The 16,870-nt window shown below is 59.4% G+C and overlaps 2 protein-coding genes and 1 long non-coding RNA gene across 11 annotated transcripts in view; 2 read left to right on the top strand and 1 right to left on the bottom strand.

Moving 5' to 3' along the window:
* Positions 1 to 401: 401 nt before the first annotated feature.
* TEX22 (testis expressed 22) lies at positions 402 to 10,565 on the top strand. 4 transcript variants are annotated; one of them, XM_019747291.2, is made up of 4 exons: positions 402 to 979; positions 1,058 to 1,258; positions 8,919 to 9,050; positions 9,139 to 10,565. In XM_019747291.2, exons 2-4 carry the CDS (start codon positions 1,094 to 1,096, stop codon positions 9,316 to 9,318), a joined length of 477 nt encoding a protein of 158 aa, XP_019602850.2. In that variant the 5' UTR covers positions 402 to 979; positions 1,058 to 1,093; the 3' UTR covers positions 9,319 to 10,565. The 4 variants fall into 4 exon arrangements, with proteins under 4 accessions (XP_019602850.2, XP_019602851.2, XP_019602852.2 ...); XM_019747292.2 differs by having other exon boundaries at positions 403 to 654; XM_019747293.2 differs by having other exon boundaries at positions 403 to 654; positions 1,018 to 1,258.
* On the bottom strand, positions 5,275 to 16,530 carry LOC109455615 (uncharacterized). Of its 2 annotated transcripts, none has more exons than XR_012494479.1 (5): positions 16,434 to 16,530; positions 7,518 to 7,666; positions 6,751 to 7,085; positions 5,892 to 6,658; positions 5,275 to 5,518 (listed from the first exon to the last, which is right to left on the bottom strand). It is a non-coding gene; the product is annotated as an uncharacterized LOC109455615 (long non-coding RNA). The 2 variants fall into 2 exon arrangements; XR_002138681.2 differs by having other exon boundaries at positions 6,137 to 6,658.
* The window catches only part of MTA1 (metastasis associated 1), a 34,059-nt gene continuing 33,098 nt past the window's right edge, over positions 15,910 to 16,870 (top strand). For 2 of the 5 annotated variants that reach the window (XM_074326761.1, XM_074326760.1), the window contains exon 1: positions 15,910 to 16,095. In XM_074326761.1, the coding sequence (XP_074182862.1) occupies positions 16,068 to 16,095 (28 nt within the window). In that variant the 5' untranslated portion in view covers positions 15,910 to 16,067. The remainder of the gene's footprint in view (positions 16,096 to 16,870) is intronic. The other 3 variants (XM_074326759.1, XM_074326758.1, XR_012494478.1) reach the window with 2 other exon arrangements.

Here is a 16,870-nt window from a genome sequence, read left to right as displayed (position 1 = left end):
CCTCCCTGACTCTCCATCCTCCCGCCGCGGACTCCGCCGAGTCGCAGGTGCCGGGGGTGGGGGGAGGCTGTGAGGCCGAACGGCCGGGAGTTGGGGGCCCGCAGGTGCGGGGCCTAGGACTGCTCCGGCAGAAGAACCCAGAGCTCCGAGCTGCGCCTTGGAGACCACCCGGGGTCCCGGGTCTCGGGACACGGACGAGTGACGAGTCTGGGACCCGAGTCCCTCGGAGAAGCGCGAGGACGGCGTCCTGGAGCGGCCGAGAGGAGGCCGCTCGCGGGCAGGCGCCAGGGCGCAGGCGCAACGCGGCCGGAAGCGGGACCGGCGCGGGGGGGGGGGGTCGGAGCGGAAGTTGGGCTCGGCTCCGCCCCATCAGGCCTTCGAGAACCTCTGTGGGCCCCACCCCTACTCTTTGACCCGCCCACCGCAGTAGGCCCGCCCCCCGCCGCCTCTTACCCCGTTGTACCCCCTCCTCTCCCACCTCCGTACCCCAGTGTACCCCCCCACTGACCCGGGTACCCGCAGTGGTGTCCTCCTCACCCTCCCCGTGTGTCCTCTGACCCCCCCACTTCCCCACCTGGTCAGCGGCCTCCCCTGCAGTGGAGAGGGGCGGCCTCAAGCCCGCTTGGGCCTTGGGGTGCGTCCCGGAGCTTGGAGGTGAGGTCACAGGGGTGCCGGCGACCCTTCATCTCTCTGGTGGTCGTTTTGCGCAGTCGTGGTTCCGCGCCTTCGGTGCACGGGCCACCCGGGTCCTGAGAAAGCGCGGTACTCGGCGGAGGGCACCTGCCTGGAGTGGAGCCAGGGCGGGGCCCGGAGAGGTGTTGTCCCTGTGGGAGGTGGGGAGCTGCGGCTGCTCCAGCCCGGAGGGTCCGTGTGAAGAAAAGTGGCAACGGGAGCCCGGGGCCCCAGGTCACCCACTGGAGTCCAGCGTTAAGTCTCACTGGCCTGAGGCTCCCCCAGCACTGTCTGGCCAGTGGCAGAGGTGAGCCTCTAGGGCCTGACACTGCCTCCATCTGCCAGAGGGGCTCAGAGAACACGAGTGGCCTTGGGGTCCTTCTAGAGCCCAGAGGTGCAGACAAGCAGGAGCTGGCTGGAGATGGAGAGCACGAGGCATCTGCTTAAGGACTCCCAGAGGGAAAAGCCAGGACCACAGCTGGCCACAGAGCACAGGCTGCCCGCTCCCTTGCCCAGCCCGACTGCAGTCTGGGGCCAGCCGGGTGTCCAGAGCAGCAGTCAGCAGACACTGCAGACTCAGGACTGGGTAAGCTGAAGAGCCTGGCCTCGGCCACCCCATCGCTCCCCTCCGGGAACCCCAGGAACTGGCTCTGGAGGTGGGCTGGGAGGATGTGCGTGAATGGACAGGGCTGAATGGTGCCTGAGGACGGCTCTCTTCCCTGAGTGGGCACTACAGTGGGCTCGCTCCCCTCCTGCATGCCATAACTGTGAGCCGTCTTCCTGCCTTTGCTGGGCACCTGGGTAAGGCCATGTGAGGCCAGCGAGAGGGGCACCCCCACCAGGGGTTGAGACGGCGGCCCCAAGTGCAGGGAGCCCAGTCAGGGGAAGCTGCCTGCCCACACAGTGGGGACAGGACAGTGTCGGCAGGCAGTCAGCAGAAGCACTTGTCTCCGCAAGTCGTGACCAAAACATTCCTAGAGACTCCACTTGTGACAGCCCCAAACTGGAGGCACCTCTCTGTCCTCCCCGCTGCCCCCATTGGTGAGCAGTTGCTCCGTTCCCATACCCCAAAGCATTACCGACATAGCCTTAACACTGGGAAGACTCAGCAGCACAGAGGCTTCTCCCCGCACGCTTCCCAGTTCAGTGTCATCAATGATAAAAATGCTATTGGGTTGGTGCAAAAGTAATCGCGGTTTTTGCAATTATTTTTAACCTTTTAAGCCGCGATTACTTTTGCACCAACCTAATAAACATCTCTTTTTCAGTATGGCAAACTGGTCAAATGGAAACACCAGACTAGTTTCAGTCCTAACATGTATGACTTCATATCTCAAAGCTTCAGTTACCAAAGCAACACGGTCCTTGCACATGATTCATGAACAGCAGAACCAAACTGAAAATCTGGACATTGACACAAGACATAATTAAATACAAAACGAACAAGTCTTGGCGAGGAAATGGAGAAATCGTAACCCTGTGCACTGCTGGTGGGGTGTAAAATGGTCCAGTCACCGTGGTAACAGTACGGAGGTTCCTCAGAAAATTAAGCAGAATTACCATACGACTGACTCAGTGATCTGCGCATTTATTTGAAAGAACAGAAAGAGCTACAAGCAGGGACTTGCACGTGTGTGTTCACACAGCATCACTCACTGCATCCGGAAGGTGGACGCGGCCCAGTGTTCATCAATGCTGAGTGTGGTCAGCACACAGTGGGACGTCACTCAGCCTTAAAAAGAAGGAGGTCCTGACACCTGCTACGACATGCATGGGACCTTGAGGACACTGTATACTGGTAAAGTGAAATAAGCCAGTCACAGAAGGACAAATCCTGTGTGATTCCACTTACATGAGGTCCCTGGATAAGTCAGGTCCAGAGACAGGAAGTGGATGGTGGGGCCAGGGCTGGGATGGGGGATGAGCAGTGAGTGTTTAATGGTGACAGAGGTTCTGATCGAGACGATAAGAAAGTTCTGGAGAAAGATGGTGGTGAGGGTTGCATCCCGATGTGAATGTACTTAATGGCAGTGAGCTTTACACTTAAAAATGGTTGAAGTGATAAATTTTATGTATTTTATCACAATACAAAAAGCATAAAAAGAAAAGAAGGAATGGATGTCATTTAATGACATACAGCTGCCCACGGGGAACAAATAGGGTGAAGCAAACGAACTTCTCCAAGACCTATTAGTGGCATTTTCAGTAAGAGTGGGGTCTAGTCTGGTGGGGAAGGGTGAGTGCGTGTGTCTGGCCCTGAGGAGTTAACCGAGGACACACGTGAATGGCGGGCAGTGTGAAAGCAAAGCACGTGTGCCCACCAGGCCCCGGGTGGGCAGGACAGACTGAGCGAGGTGGCCCAGGCCCGTCTGGGCCGCTGGACTGGACACCCTGACAAGTGATTCAGCAGGTTGTGCTGAAAACAGAGGGACATGAGCGCCTTCTTGTCCCCACACCTAGCCCCCGACAGACACAGGAGTGAGGCCCAGAGACAAGACGCCAGCCACTTAGACAGCATGTAGGACACGGCACATGCACCTGAGAAAGAGACAGATGGTCCCAGAACGCATGGGCCTTCCACGGAGAGCGAGCCCAAGCTGGCCATGAAGGAAGTAGGAGGCATGTGTCTGGGAAAGAAATGCAATTGTTTGACAAAAATACGAAAGGCAGAGGGTATAAATGTTGACAAAGGTGTGGGGACAGAGCCAGTGCTCCTGCGGGTGGGCGTGTGCCTGGCTATCCCAGAAGAGCCTGCACGTGGGCAGAAAACAGCCCAGTGTCCCATCTGTCGGGGTGACAGTAGTACAGCAATGACAACAAATGAGTCAGCCCCTCGAGGATCCATGCGGACATGTCCCAAGACTGTGCTCAGTGAGGAGCCCACGGAAGGCCATTCTGTGCCTGCGGCACTGTGCACCTGCCTGGCTAGACCAGCTCAGAGTCGAAGGCCACGCGGACTGGGACGCGGCGTCCTATGGCACGCGGCTCACAGGTGGATGAAGGAACCCTGGGCAATGAGAGCCCATGTCACACTGTGTTCCTGGGGGAAGTCTGAAGCAAGCGTGGCATTGTTCATTAGACTAGTGCTTTCTTGAGTTTCTAAATGCTTTCCTTTGCATTTTTCCATGTGGGCATTGTTTAATAGTAAACTGAACGCGTGCCTACGGTCAGGTTGGGATGGGACAGCCCTTCTACGGGCAGGTCTGGAGCCCAGGGCCCCATGGTGGGCACAGCCCTCCCTTGTCTGCCTGCAGGGACCGGCTGGCCATGGGCTGCGTGCAACGCCTGGGGACTGGGGGCACCTCACAGTGGAGTCTGGGAGCACCTAGGACATAGAGGTATAGCCATCTCCTGAGAAATGACCAAACTCACAGTTCCAGTGCGTGTAATGCAGCTTTCCGAGAAGAAAACAGGGATGAAATAAGTAAGAAAAAAGACATAACTGATCCGAGGAGCACAATTACCAACAGGAGTGACTCACTGAGCCCTCAGATGTCGACCATGACTGGATTTCAGGGACCCCATGAATAACACACACCTTGTCCCTCCTAGAACCCTGAACGTGGCAAGCAAGGCGTTGGAGAGGCCTGGAGAGGCTGGAGCAACAGGGTGAGGCTGGGAAGCAGGTGGCCAGCCCCGCGGTGACTGAGGTCACAGACGGCTGGAAGGCCTCGTCCTGTAGATGCCACCGAGAGGCGCCTGGCCCAGGGCCTGCGACAGGTGCAGGGGGCTGGTACAAAAAAGAAAGGAAGGAAGGAAGGAAGGACCCAGAGAGATCAATAACAGCAAAGGAAACTCTGAAGTGGCCCCAGACCTTCCCTGAAGGAAGAACTTATGGGTGGGCCCTCCCAAGCAATGGAGAAATTACTCATCCCCTTCAGTGAGGCTTAAACTGCCCAGAACCGGCATCACCTAGACACCCATGCTGGGAAGAGGAGGACGGAAAAGGGAAAAAGAAGGAAACCCGATGTCCCGATGTCACTGGCAGGAGCACCATGAGGAGTGCAAACAGCAGCAGCAGCAAAAACAATGAACAGCACGGTGGTGTCAGGGTGCCCTGCCCGCCTCCAGGACAGCCCGGCGGTGTCGGGGTGCTCCATCCTCCAACACAGCCCGGCGGTGTCGGGGTGCCCCCATCCTCCAGGACAGCCCGGCGGTGTCAGGGTGCCCCCATCCTCCAGGACAGCCCGGTGGTGTTGGGGTGCCCCATCCTCCAGGACAGCCCCGTGGTGTCAGGGTGCCCCCATCCTCCAACACAGCCCGGCAGTGTCGGGGTGCCCCCATCCTCCAGGACAGCCCGGTGGTGTTGGGGTGCCCCATCCTCCAGGACAGCCCCGTGGTGTCAGGGTGCCCCCATCCTCCAGGACAGCACGGCGGTGTCGGGGTGCCCTGCCCGCCTCCAGGAGAGCAAGGGCTCTGTCTGCTTCACTGCTTTCCCAGGACCTGGGAGGGTGCCTAGCACACAATAGGTGCTCAGTGAATGTACTGAATAAATGAAGTTGTATATAAATACAAGAAAATTGTATCTGAGGAAGAAGGAGTTTGGGAATTAATAAAATGCTCTACATTATCAAAAGGAGGAAGACCCCACGATTATCTCAGTAGATGTTGAAAATAATGTTCATAAACTTCAGTTTCGTTCCTTAAAAACAAAACAGAACTGAAAACCTGTTGACTATTCATAAGGTCAGAAGGGATGGACATTTCTGTACCCCGAGAAAGGGGGCTGTCGTGGGCCTGGAGTGGGCCAGCAGGAGTGTTCCTTGCAGACTTGGGCAGCAGTGCGTTGCCATGACGATGAGACAGCCTCCGCAGGAGTCAGGAAAATGAAGTGAGCTATAAACACCTGAAAAGAGAAGACGAAATGGTCACTATTTGCAGCTAATACACTGTCTGCCTAGAAAATCCACGGAAGCCAATAAAAACACACCACTAATAGAATAGGAAGGTTGGATATATGACCGCCATTCAACACAATCATCTTCAGCATAAAAGTAACCAACCAGAAACGGACCAGCAAAAAGGGCCATTTACACTCAGAACAGGACCACGTCTTCTGAGTAAGTCTGGGCTTGGCTGCCGCCTGTACGGAGAACACGAAGGGGTGGGAGGGAACGCAGGACAGGATGAAGCCCGACCTATTATTGGATGGGAAGACTGACCGAAATCTGCCAGATTTCCCAAATAACTAATTCCGTGCAATCCCAATTTTTAATAACCTTTCTGTGGATCCTGGAAATCGTATCCTGAATGTACACAGTGTTCCTGGCAGCATATGCTGCCAACAGAAGCCCCCGAGTCTAGCAGCTGAAAGCGCTAATGAATACATCTGTCCCGTGTCTGCAGCAAGAGACTTGGCAGCTGCAGACTGGGTGGCGGGGCCCCTCAAGGGCACTGTCAGATGTCAGGCAGAGCTACAGTCGTCCGAAGCTTGGCTGGGGATGGCTGGGGACCTGCCACTCACATGGCTGGGCAGTCAGTGCCAGACGTGGGCAGGAGGCCTTCAGCTCTCCACCGCCTGGGCCTCTCCACGGGCCTTGAGTGTCCTCAGTCACGGTGGCTGGCGGCTGCTTCCCCCCGGCGAGTGCTCCAACACAGAGCAATGAGGAGGCTGCAGTGTCTTGTGACAGCTGTGGAAGTCACACCCCTCATTTCTGCAACACCCTATTGGCTACACTGGTCATCCTAGCTAATGTGCGATGGAAGTCCAGGGCGTAAATGTGGGAAGTGACACTGGCCAGCCCAGTGAGTGAGGCGTAGTCACGGGCCGGCCCAATTCCCCGCAGGAGAAATAAAGGGCATCCGTACTGGGAACCATCGTAGCGAAACTGCAGGACGCCAGAGACAGAGATCTCAGAAGCAATCAAAGAGGATAGACGCACACCCTTCAAAGTAGGAAGAGTCAGACTGCCATGGACAACCTGGAAGCTTGATGGGGTGTGAGGAGAAAACTGTCACTCTGTGGGTTCATGTCCAGCGAAAATACCTTTCAAGAAAAGGGCAAAATAAGTAAATAAAATGACAAGTGGGAGAAAGAATTTGCCCCCAGCTGACCCTCACCCCATTCTGAGAACAGACCTCATACAGCAGGAAAGTGACTGCAGATGGAAGGAGGGCCACAAAGAAGGCCGTGTGTGGAAAGATGGAGACTAACGCAGGCGAGTGCGGCCGTATGCAGATGTCGCACGCACACACAGGAATCCTAGGGCATGCACACCCAGCACGGCACAGGTGTCAGGAGCCGCCCTGTGAGCAAGGCAAGTGTCCTAAACTCCTGTGCTGGGTGAGAAGGTGATGGAGACATGGTCAGCTTCAGACTTTGATGAGTTTGCACATACACCATGATGACACCCAAGAGAACCACTTCCGAACCAGTGGCGGGAACAGCGGGAAGCACATGACGCCTGATTGGTCTAGAGGAAAGAAGAGAGGGCAGAGAAAGACCCATAAAACAGGCGAGACAAAGCACGAGTACTGACACCAGTAACTCAGTAGGTGGAGCAAACGGCCCAGGCGAAAGGCAGGCGTCGTGGGAGGATTGAACGCCCCACCCGACGTGCACCGGGACTTGTGAGTGGAGCCTGGGGCTCCGACCGGGTGGGGAGGAGCCGCACCATGGCAGCTGTGCCACTCACAGTGGGCTTTGCCGCTGCCCTTCCCTGAGGCCTGGAGTTAGAGCCAGCCGATGGCCCTCAGACACGACTGTGAAGCCACCTCCACGGGGAGTGGGGAACCGGGCCAAAGAACACTGTGCCAGGCCTTTATGGAAACTGTCACTCTGATGTCACACTTTTCATCTCAAGGGCTCCTGTTTTCTGAATGGCCCTCCCATGGACACATCGTACCTGGGAGGTCACAGCTCCAGGTCACAGCTCTCTGTCCTCTGACCTCTGAGGCCTGTGGGGAGGCTCTGTTCCAGGCCTCTGTCCGTGGCGTGTAGACGGCTGTCTTCGCCGTGTCCTCACTCCTCACATCGTCTTCATTCTCTGTGTGTCTGTTCAAATGTCCACTTTTTACTTGTCATCCTAACCATTTTTAAGTGTACAGTTCAGTAGTGTTAAGTCTATTCACATTGTTCTGAAACACATCTCCAGAACGTTCTCATCCTGCAAATCTCAACCTCTGTCCCCATTAAACACTCACTGCCCAGCCCCTCCTCCCCCGGCCCCGGCCCCACCATCTACTTCCTGCCTCTGTGGACCTGACTCCTTGAGGGACCTTGTGTAAGTGGATCACACAGCATTTGTCCCTCTGTGTCTGCCTTATTTCCCTTTATATAGTGTCCTCAGGTCCACGTGTGCCATCGCAGGTGTCAGAGTCCGTCCTCTTTAAGGCTGGGTGACGTCCCAGTGTGTGGCTGGACCCCATTCGTTTACCCACTCATCTGTGGTGGACACTGGGTGGTTTCTACCTTTTGGCTATTGTGAATGGTGCTGCTGTGAGCGTGGATGTACAGTTAGCTCTTTGAGACCTGCTTTCAATTCTTTGGGTGTATATCCAGAAGTGGGGTTGTTGGATCATATGGTAATTCTTTTTTTAATTTGTTGAGGAAGGGGGACTTCACTTTGAGTTTGTCTTAGCCCTTATTTTTAGCATGGCAACCCCCCCATGGCACCCGTCTTCCCCCAGGGAGGTAGCAGGATGGGCCCGGGCTAGGCAGTCTGGGAGGGGCTCCCCCAGGGTCTTTCACAGACAGCCTAGTTCTGGGAAATTCTGCCAGCAGGGCCCTGCAAGAGTGTGTGTGGCCTGCTTCTGGCCTTTCCCAGTTGGTAGCACCCCCCCGTTTCTTGAGCGTTGTGGATTCCTGAGTGTTATTTCTTCATTTCTTTGTGGTCATTTTAGGTGGACTTGAGGAGGAAAGGTTGACTGTTGGGCTCCGCCTTTCTTGAAGCGCACAACAGTCTGGCCGCGGTTCTCCCGGCCTCCCCAGAGTGTGCGCGGCAGGCTCAGGTGCCCCTTCAGGGCATGAGCTGGGCGGCCGTGGCCTCCGCTGTACACTCCACGTCTGGGGCCGACCTGTGCGCCCAGAGGCGGGCAGGTGCTGGGAAGGCGTGCAGGCGCAGACCACTGTGCAAAACCGCGGAAGCCGCAGGACCAGGGGCTGCGGGGCCCTGGCCGTCGTCCTGGGAGCCTGAGCTGGATGGAGGGGAGGGGGCTCGGCATCCACCCGGGGAGGGTGCAGAGGATCGGCGGGTGGAGGGACCCCCCCGGTCGTGGCCGGCTGAACCGCTGTCCTTTCCCCGCAGGTGTGCGAGCCACCGCAGAGAAGCAGGCGCCCCAGCCGACACTGGAGCCTCAGCATCGAAGAGCGCCGGCGGCGGGCCACGCTGGGCGTCTGGGGGAGGCGCGGCGCCGCGGGGCGCTCCGCCCACTGCCTGGTGCGCTGCTGGGAGGGCGACGCGGTTCGCGGGGCCTCTCTTCCGAGCCCCGCCCCGGCCCCGCCCCTGACCCTGCCGTCTCCCGCAGGACGTCGCGCAGATCGTGGCACAGCTGGTGTCCCAGGACGTGGACAAGGACGTACTCATCCCCCACCCGCGGAGGTCCTTCGAGTCCACCCACGACTTCCACGCCTTCCTGGCCCAGAGCGTGCCTTTCTGGCAGAACTCGACTTTGGAGGCCCAGGTTTCGAGTTGGCCGCCCTCCTGAGAGCCCACTCAGCTGGTGTCTGTCTCCAGCACCTTTCCTGGAGGGTTCTGGGGGAGGCGGCTGGCCGGAGGGACACTTTAGGCCATTTTCACATCCCACCCAGGGCCATGACCAGCCCGCAAATGAGAAAACTGGCCCAAGAGCACTGTCTGGCTGTCTCTTCCCAGAACACGTACCCCTGAGGCCCTGGAGGCCACCTCCAGGAGGGATGCCTTGCCCCAGCCCAGCCTACAAGAGGCCACCTGGTGGGGCCTGGAGGAGGGGGGGGCGGTGCCAGGAGAGGCTGCCCACTCGTCAGAAGCCAGCAGCTGTGGGCGGCCTTGGAGGGCCTGGTTTATGACCAGCTCCTTTGCGGGCCTGGGCTCAAGGGGTCTATGCTGGGGGGCCAGGCCCCCTCAAGGAATCAGGTGCCTGCTTGAATGGCTTGGTGAGACAGTGGGACCAGCAGCCCTTAGGAAGGTGGGGCTTTGATATCCTGAGACCTCAGGTACTGGTGCCTGCCCAGCCCTGGGGTGCCGGTCAGCATTGGGCCCTGCCTCCAGGAGCCCACACGTAACCCAAGTTGACACTGTGATGGGGAGCAGCCAGGGGCTGCGGGGTCAAGGAGCCGCTAAATACGGGAAGGCCTCCTGGAGCAGGCGAGCCTCCCCACCTCTGCATGTGAGTGGACTGGACAGCCCAGAGGCAGCGTGGCAGAAGTCTGGGGTCGCTGTGAGGAGCTGACCCTGCGCCTGCTATGCTTTCGAGGGGTGATGAGGCAGGACTGCATTTTTGGGGAGACCAAGATGGAGGGGGATGGGAAGTGGCAGGGGAGGAAGGGGGTGCTTGCAGGCTCCCAGCCCTCGTGGGTGCGAGGACAGCAGCAGGGCAGGCCTTGGTGACTGACTGTTGGGCTGATGGGGCTTCGGTGTAGGCAGCTGGGTACAGGGCGCTCTGGGCAGCAGGAGCTCACGAGCCGCAGGACCGGGGCTAGGGCAGGCGTCAGGCCTGTGCTGGCACCAGCAAACGGGCAGCACTGCCCAGCCCGCTCCTCCCAGAGCCCACTGCTCAGATGCTGCACCCCCTTCCTCCCCCATGCCCCCACTCCCGCCCTGCCTGACTGCAGGGCTCAGGAAGCTAGGTGCCCCCACTCTCTCTGGGGGGCCCTGAAAGTAATTTTGTTCCAGGTCTGTGCATTTCTCAGGATCCCTAGAGTGGGTGGAGGGCCAGAGACGGGGGCGATGGGTGGGACTAGGGGAGATGTCCTAAGGGGCGGGGGGGAGATTCAGGCAGGGCTTTGTAGCCCCCAATGAGGAAGTGGGGTGGGTGTCAAGGGCAGGCTGCGTGCTGGGCAGGACGGCCCTCCCCTGCTCAGTCAGCAGTTAGGGCAGGTGACAGGTGCTGTGGAGGCCTCTTACTGACTGGCCTCATGGGCTCGTTAGTCACTCGAGGTCCAGGGCTTGGCTGGCTCACCCGGCCAAGATTCTGGGATGGCCAGTGCTCTGCCCTCCACGAGGTCCCCCCACCGGGACCAGCTGTCAGGTGGCCCCAGAACCCCCACCACAGTGCCGAGGCCCGAAGCTGGGAGCCTCCTGGGCCGCCTCCCATGGGGGCGGGGGGCGGCCACAGGACCAGCCTGACTCTCGGGAATGAGCGCCGTCTCCCCGTGGGGACTGGCACGGACTGGCACGGAGCCTGCGGCCCTCTCCAGCAGAGCACGGTGCGGGGACCGGGGACAGTGCCTGGAGATGGCTCTGTTGTCACACGAGGTGTTGCTGCCCTAACAGGTCACCACAGACTCAGTGTCTTCAATACATGAACTGTGAGTTCTGGGCAGTCCAAAACAGGTCTCACTGAGTTACGGTGAGGGTGTGGGCAGGGCTGCCTTCTTTCCTGGGGGCTCCAGGGGACAGTCGTTTCTCGCCTTTCCAGCTTCTAGAAGCGCCCACACCCTTTGGCTCATGGCCTCTCCTCCATCTTCTAAGTCACAACGTAGCATCTGTGACCCTTTTCATCATCACATCCTGTCTCTGTTCTGCCTCCTCTCCCATTAGGGACCCTGTGATTGTCGGGCCCACCACATAAATAACCCCGGGTCCCTTTCGGGTCGCCTGGTTAGCGACCTGCACTGCCCCTTACCATGTAACCCAGTGCAGTCACAGACGTGCACCTTTGGGGAAGCACTCTGCTTTCCACAGGGGCTCCGGGCACCACGTGAATAGAGGCCAGGTGTGCTACTCACCATACCACAGAGAACAGGACGGTCCCCACAACCAAGAATGAGCGGGCCCCTGATGTCAGCAGTGTCCCCTGAGGAGGGTGTGAGGCGGCCCGGGAGCCCGGGTGAGAGTAGGGTCCACCCAGCAGGCAGGGCAGGCAGAATCAGCGTGGTTAGGATGTCACCCCCAGCCACCTCTGACAGCGAGTACTGCAGTGCTATCTCCATATCCACTCTAGACTGTTCCTTCACTTCAGATTCCTGACCAGGTATGTCTCTCCCCAGCTGTAGGAAGAGCAGTGCACCTCCCCAGGACTCATGGGGACACCCCGAATTGGAGGGAGGACAGTTTCTCGGGTGCAGCCTCCGGGCTGGCCATGTGGTCCCCATCATGCCCTGGCACCCATCTGTGCCTGTGCGGCCGGTGTGGAGCAGGGTCTGAGGCTGCTCTAGACACGCCAAGCAGAAAGGGGAGCCCCCTCAGCCCAGCCCCCAGGACCAGTGGGGCACCTGGGAGGTGTAGCTTGTGCTCTGAGGGCCAGTGGACAGCCACTGCCCCCATCGAGAAAAAGGACTTCATTGGCTTTGCAAGGGCACTCACTATTCCACAAGCCAACAATAAAATTTAAAAAGTGTTGCCCACAGGGGCCAGCCTGGTGGCTCAGGCGGTTAGAGCTCCGTGCTCCTAACTCTGAAGGCTGCTGGTTCTATTCCCACATGGGCCAATGGGCTCTCAACCACAAGGTTGCCAGTTCGATTCCTCGAGTCCTACAAGGGATGGTGGGCAGTGCCCCCTGCAACTAAGATTGAACATGGCACCTTGAGCTGAGCTGCCGCTGAGCTCCTGGATGGCTCACTTGGTTGGAACGGTCCTCTCAACCACAAGGTTGCGGGTTCGACTCCCGCAAGGGATGGTGGGCTGTGCCCCCTGCAACTAGCAATGGCAACTGGACCTGGAGCTGAGCTGCACCCTCCACAACTAAGACTGAAAGAACAACAACTTGAAGCTGAACGGCACCCTCCACAATTGATTGAAAGGACAACAACTTGACTTGGAAGAAAGGCCTGGAAGTACACACTGTTCCCCAATAAAGTCCTGTTCCCCTTCCCCAATAAAATCTTAAAAAAAAAAAAAAAGTGTTGCCCACGATTTCATCACCGAGATATTGCTGTCAATGTTCGATCAAGTTTACGCAGGTAGTTGTAAAGGCCCAGGCAAGCATGAGAGGTCACGTGACACACGGAACGTGCAGAGCTACTCTTTTAAGTTAAAGCATTAAGGGAAAACATGGTCGATGAAATGAGGTGAATGTTTCTTTACCCCAAGTTTCAAAGATGCTCCTAAGATTATTTTTAGAAATTACAAAAACCATGATGGGACGGGTGTCACTTGGTTTGAGGCAGCATGCTTCCGTTAGCCAGAGCTGGCTCTCCTGCTTCCTGTGTCCTGTGACTGCGTCCTTCCTGCCCGCAACTCCCCATGGTCCCCTGCACCACTCGGCCCTGAGTCCGTACTGACTTCATCATGTCCTCAGTGGTTGGATGTATGGTAGCTTTCACATTTTCAAAGAATTTTATTTCTTGGTTTCTTCCAGGTTTAAAAATGTTTTCCTGGGGCCTTCCTGCTCCCTGGGGGATTTGGCTGGGGAAGGGTTAGGTTCCGCTTTCCTGCCCCAGGCTCCTGTTCATACTTTGGGCACTGCTGGAGACCAGGGCTGGCCTGACTTTACGTCCTGGTCTGCTATGCCCTCTCTCTGTTATCTCCGTCCTGAGGGTCAGTGACTGGTAGTCCGGCCTTGGGTGGGTCGTGCTGGGGGCTTTCCTAGACTGTGGCGTGAACTTCTCGTACAGGATTCCGTTGGGCCCTAAGGGCTCCTCCTTCACCAGTGTCCTGACCGCTAAACAAACTGCCCTTTGCCATGGTCACTTTGTCTGAAAGCATGTGACGTCATCACACCATTCGTTACCTTCCCTCCTCCCCTAGACTTTGCGCCCCCAAGAGGGAGTCTCCCAGGTGAAACAGTGTGGCCTGAAGTTGGTGCTGAGTGAATCGCTTTAATTGCTCATCCAGCCTCTGCTGTATTAGGGACCTGCCATCCTGCCCCTCCACAGGGGGCCTCTGCTCTGGCCCTGCTGCCATGTCTCCAGTTCTCGGGCTTCTCCTGAGCCCAGCTCCTGCTTCCAGTGCTGTGTCCCTGCCCCGTCGGCCTGCCCCTCACTCCCCCTTGTTCTGCTGGTGTTGACTCACGGATGTGCTCAGACCTTCCTCACATCACGCCTGCTCTGACAGTCTGTTTGCTCTGCTACCAAACAGAGGAATTCGTCTTTTTTGCAACGTATCAGATGTGTTGACTTGGCGGAACTGGTTTATGGCCTCAGCCCTACATGCAGCCACTTTGTCAGTCAAGAGTGGGAGCCAGCTGGAGGAGCTGGGCTGCGGTGTCCCGAGACACTATTAAATGTCACTCTGCTTTGTGACAGGCACATGTCACCTCAGGGGAGACTTGGAATTCTGGTGTCTTCCCTCAGACACCGATTGACCTCAGAAGCTTTACTGTCCACTCTCAGGCAGCCCTTCCTCCCTTCACCCCCACTGGATAGAGGGAAACAGTAGGCTGGGTGCCCATGGCATCTGCTCTCAGGTTGAGGTCTCCAGTTTCTGGGAGGGAGGCAGAAGCTCTCGTGCATGATGGCTGCCTGGTCACCTTCTGGTTGTCCTGACTCCTGGGTCACTTTGTGAGGTGTTGGTGGAAGATTTTACGCTGCAGCTTTGCTTTCCAGAGGAGTCGAAGGCCAGAAAGGGAGGACAGAGGCCTGTGGAGGGGAGGGGAAGCACCCCACCGCCTCTCCTCCCCTTGGAATATCAAATCCTAGTATCACGCCTGTGTCCTATAGCTAAGCTCCTCCCCCATCAAGCACAACTGTGGTCCCACCCCCTCACTGCCCTTCCCAGCTAAGTTCCTGAGAGATGGTGGCCGGTGGTGGCACCATGTGGCACGTAGTCCACTGCTCTCCTGGGACCCCTGCCTGGCTTTCTTTTATCCCAGCACACGCTCTGGGCTCCTGCCCACCTCGATAGTCCCCTGTAAGGACCTGTCTATGGGGGGGGTCTCCTCCACCACGTGGCATCCTGAGCTCCACTCCGTGAAAGAGCCCCTCCATGTCCCACAAACTGGACATGCCCCCCTGCCCCCGCCACAGACCTGCCCCATGTGAGTAAACAGATAACTCTGGTGTTGCTCAAACCAGACCCCTGGAGCCCCCGACACCCCATTTTCCTCACCCCCCAGCAGTGCTGTCAACCCTGTCTGCACACTATGGCTGGGACGCCATCCCCTCTGCTTCGTGCTCTCCCCCCTGGGGGCGTAAGGACCCTGGTTTTGCGGGCACTGCATGGACCAGACTCTCCACTGTCGTTGGACGTGAAGCAAGAAGCACACAGACTTCCAGATCCCAACTGGTGTGGGAAGGAGAGCCAGGTGCCTCACTGCACACAGGAAGCCCTTCCAGCCCCCCTGTCTTCTGGGCATGGCACCTCCTGCCATCCCGACCCACTGAGTCTGGGTCAGTGAGGCCTGCCGGAACCCCAGCCTCAGATGTGTCTTCCACAGGGCGTCCTCTGGGCATAGGTGCTGCCCTCCTGCAGCCTTTTCATCAGACCACAGGCCAGGGAGGCCATGCCAGCTCAGGAACTGGCTCACTTGGAAGTGGGGTGGGGGCACCCCCACATGTGAGCATGGCTGGGGGAATGGGCTGTGACCGGCAAGGCCAGAGACCCACGGTGAGTGGAGACAGCAGCCTTGAAGGGAGGCATGGGTCCGATCGCGAGGCCAGGGCATGGCTGCTGGGCGTCAGGGCAGTGGAGGACTTGGAAAGGCCCCACCGGGGCTGGGGGTAATGGGGGGGAAGGCTTGTGGGAGAGAGGGGGCGGGAGGCCCCTGGAAGGGTTCCAGAGGGCGTGGAGGGTGTGGTGGATTACTGTGGGAAGGGACGCTGAAGATGTGGACCCAGGGATGGGGAGTGGGGAGGACCCACCCCGGGAAGGGGCGCTGAGGATGCCAGAAGGACCCACACATAAGGGGCACCCTAGCGGGTTGTAGGAGGACCCCTCTGGGGAGGAGCAATGGGAGGATCCACGAGGGGAGAACTGGGGGGACCCACCTGGGGGCTCCAGGGAGGGCCCGCGGTGTGGGGAGAACAGGGAGCCCCACCAGGGGCTGGGGAGGAAACACAGGCGTGGGGGGGAGAATAGGGAGACGCCGCCTGAGAACTTGGGGAAGGACCCACTGGGGGGCCGCGGGGAGGACCCACGGGAGGGCGCGAGCGGCTGTAACGGCGCCGGCGCCGAGGCCCCTCCCCCGCTCGCGCCGCTCCTCCTCTTCCTCTCCCGCCCGCCGCGGCCTCGGTCCCTGCGCGGCCTCGGCGGCGGCGGCGGCGGCAGCGGCCCCTTTAAACCGCCCGCCCGCCCGCCGCGCCCCCGCCCGCCCGCCCGCGCCTCCATTTTCCAGGCCGCCCGCCGCCCGCGCAGCCCGCGGCCCCGCCGCCGCCGGACATGGCCGCCAACATGTACAGGGTCGGAGGTAAGGCCGTCGCCGGGCCCCGGGCCCCCCTCCCCTGCGCGCCCCCCCCACCCGTCCCCCTCCCCCGGGCCCCCGTCCCCCGCCCTCCAGGCCGCGCTTCCCAAACCGCCGCGGGGCCCCATCCCCGCCCCGCCGCACCCGGTCCTGGCCCCAATGTCCCTCCCCTCCCCCACCCCGCCGGCGCAGCCCGGCCGCGCAGCCCCATCGGCCCACGACGCCCGCACCCCTGCTCCCCTCCCCCACCTTTCGAGCAGCCTGCGCCTCCACTTCCACCCCTGCCCCGACTGCGGACAGTGGGGGTGGCGGAGTTGGGCCCTGGGGAGCGGGGCTCTGCCCACCTGTTGGGGCGCCTGCGTGACCTGGGGGCCCGGGGGAGAGGCCGAAGCATCCTTTCGGGCCTGGCAGCCAGGGCTGGGCCTGGGGCCTGGCCAGCCCCCTCCCGGAGCTGGAGCACGTGGTCTTGCGAGGTGCTTGTCTGCTCTCCCAGGAGCAGGAGTCTTGGGCCTGCAGGGCCGGCTGGAATGCTGGGGGCCGTAGGCCCCTGTGGGGATGGGAAGCCCCAGGCCTGGGCCACGTTTTCCCCAGGGTCCAGGGGCACCTGAGAGCTGTGTGTGTGTTTGGAGGCTTCCCTTGCAGGATCCCTCGGGATCCTCAGCAGGATGCTTCCAAAGCACCCCCAAACTTTTCACTGCCTCCTGTGCCCCAGGCCAGCAGGGAGGTGCTTTGCAAGGGTTGGGGAGAGGCCAGTGACCCCCTGCCCTTCTTCTGCCCTGGT

This window comes from Rhinolophus sinicus, linkage group LG03 (assembly GCF_036562045.2).
Source record: "Rhinolophus sinicus isolate RSC01 linkage group LG03, ASM3656204v1, whole genome shotgun sequence".
Taxonomy (NCBI): domain Eukaryota; kingdom Metazoa; phylum Chordata; class Mammalia; order Chiroptera; family Rhinolophidae; genus Rhinolophus; species Rhinolophus sinicus.
This window is presented reverse-complemented; position numbering and strand designations above follow the sequence as displayed.

What these genes read in the sequence shown, in the direction of transcription:
- TEX22 (XM_019747291.2), top strand. Translation starts at nt 1,094, where the DNA reads ATGGAGAGCACGAGGCATCTGCTTAAGGACTCCCAGAGGGAAAAGCCA. An exon ending in CACTGCAGACTCAGGACTGG is followed by an intron (nt 1,259 to 8,918) that starts GTAAGCTGAAGA and finishes CTTTCCCCGCAG; the next exon opens with GTGTGCGAGCCACCGCAGAG. An exon ending in GGCGCTCCGCCCACTGCCTG is followed by an intron (nt 9,051 to 9,138) that starts GTGCGCTGCTGG and finishes CGTCTCCCGCAG; the next exon opens with GACGTCGCGCAGATCGTGGC.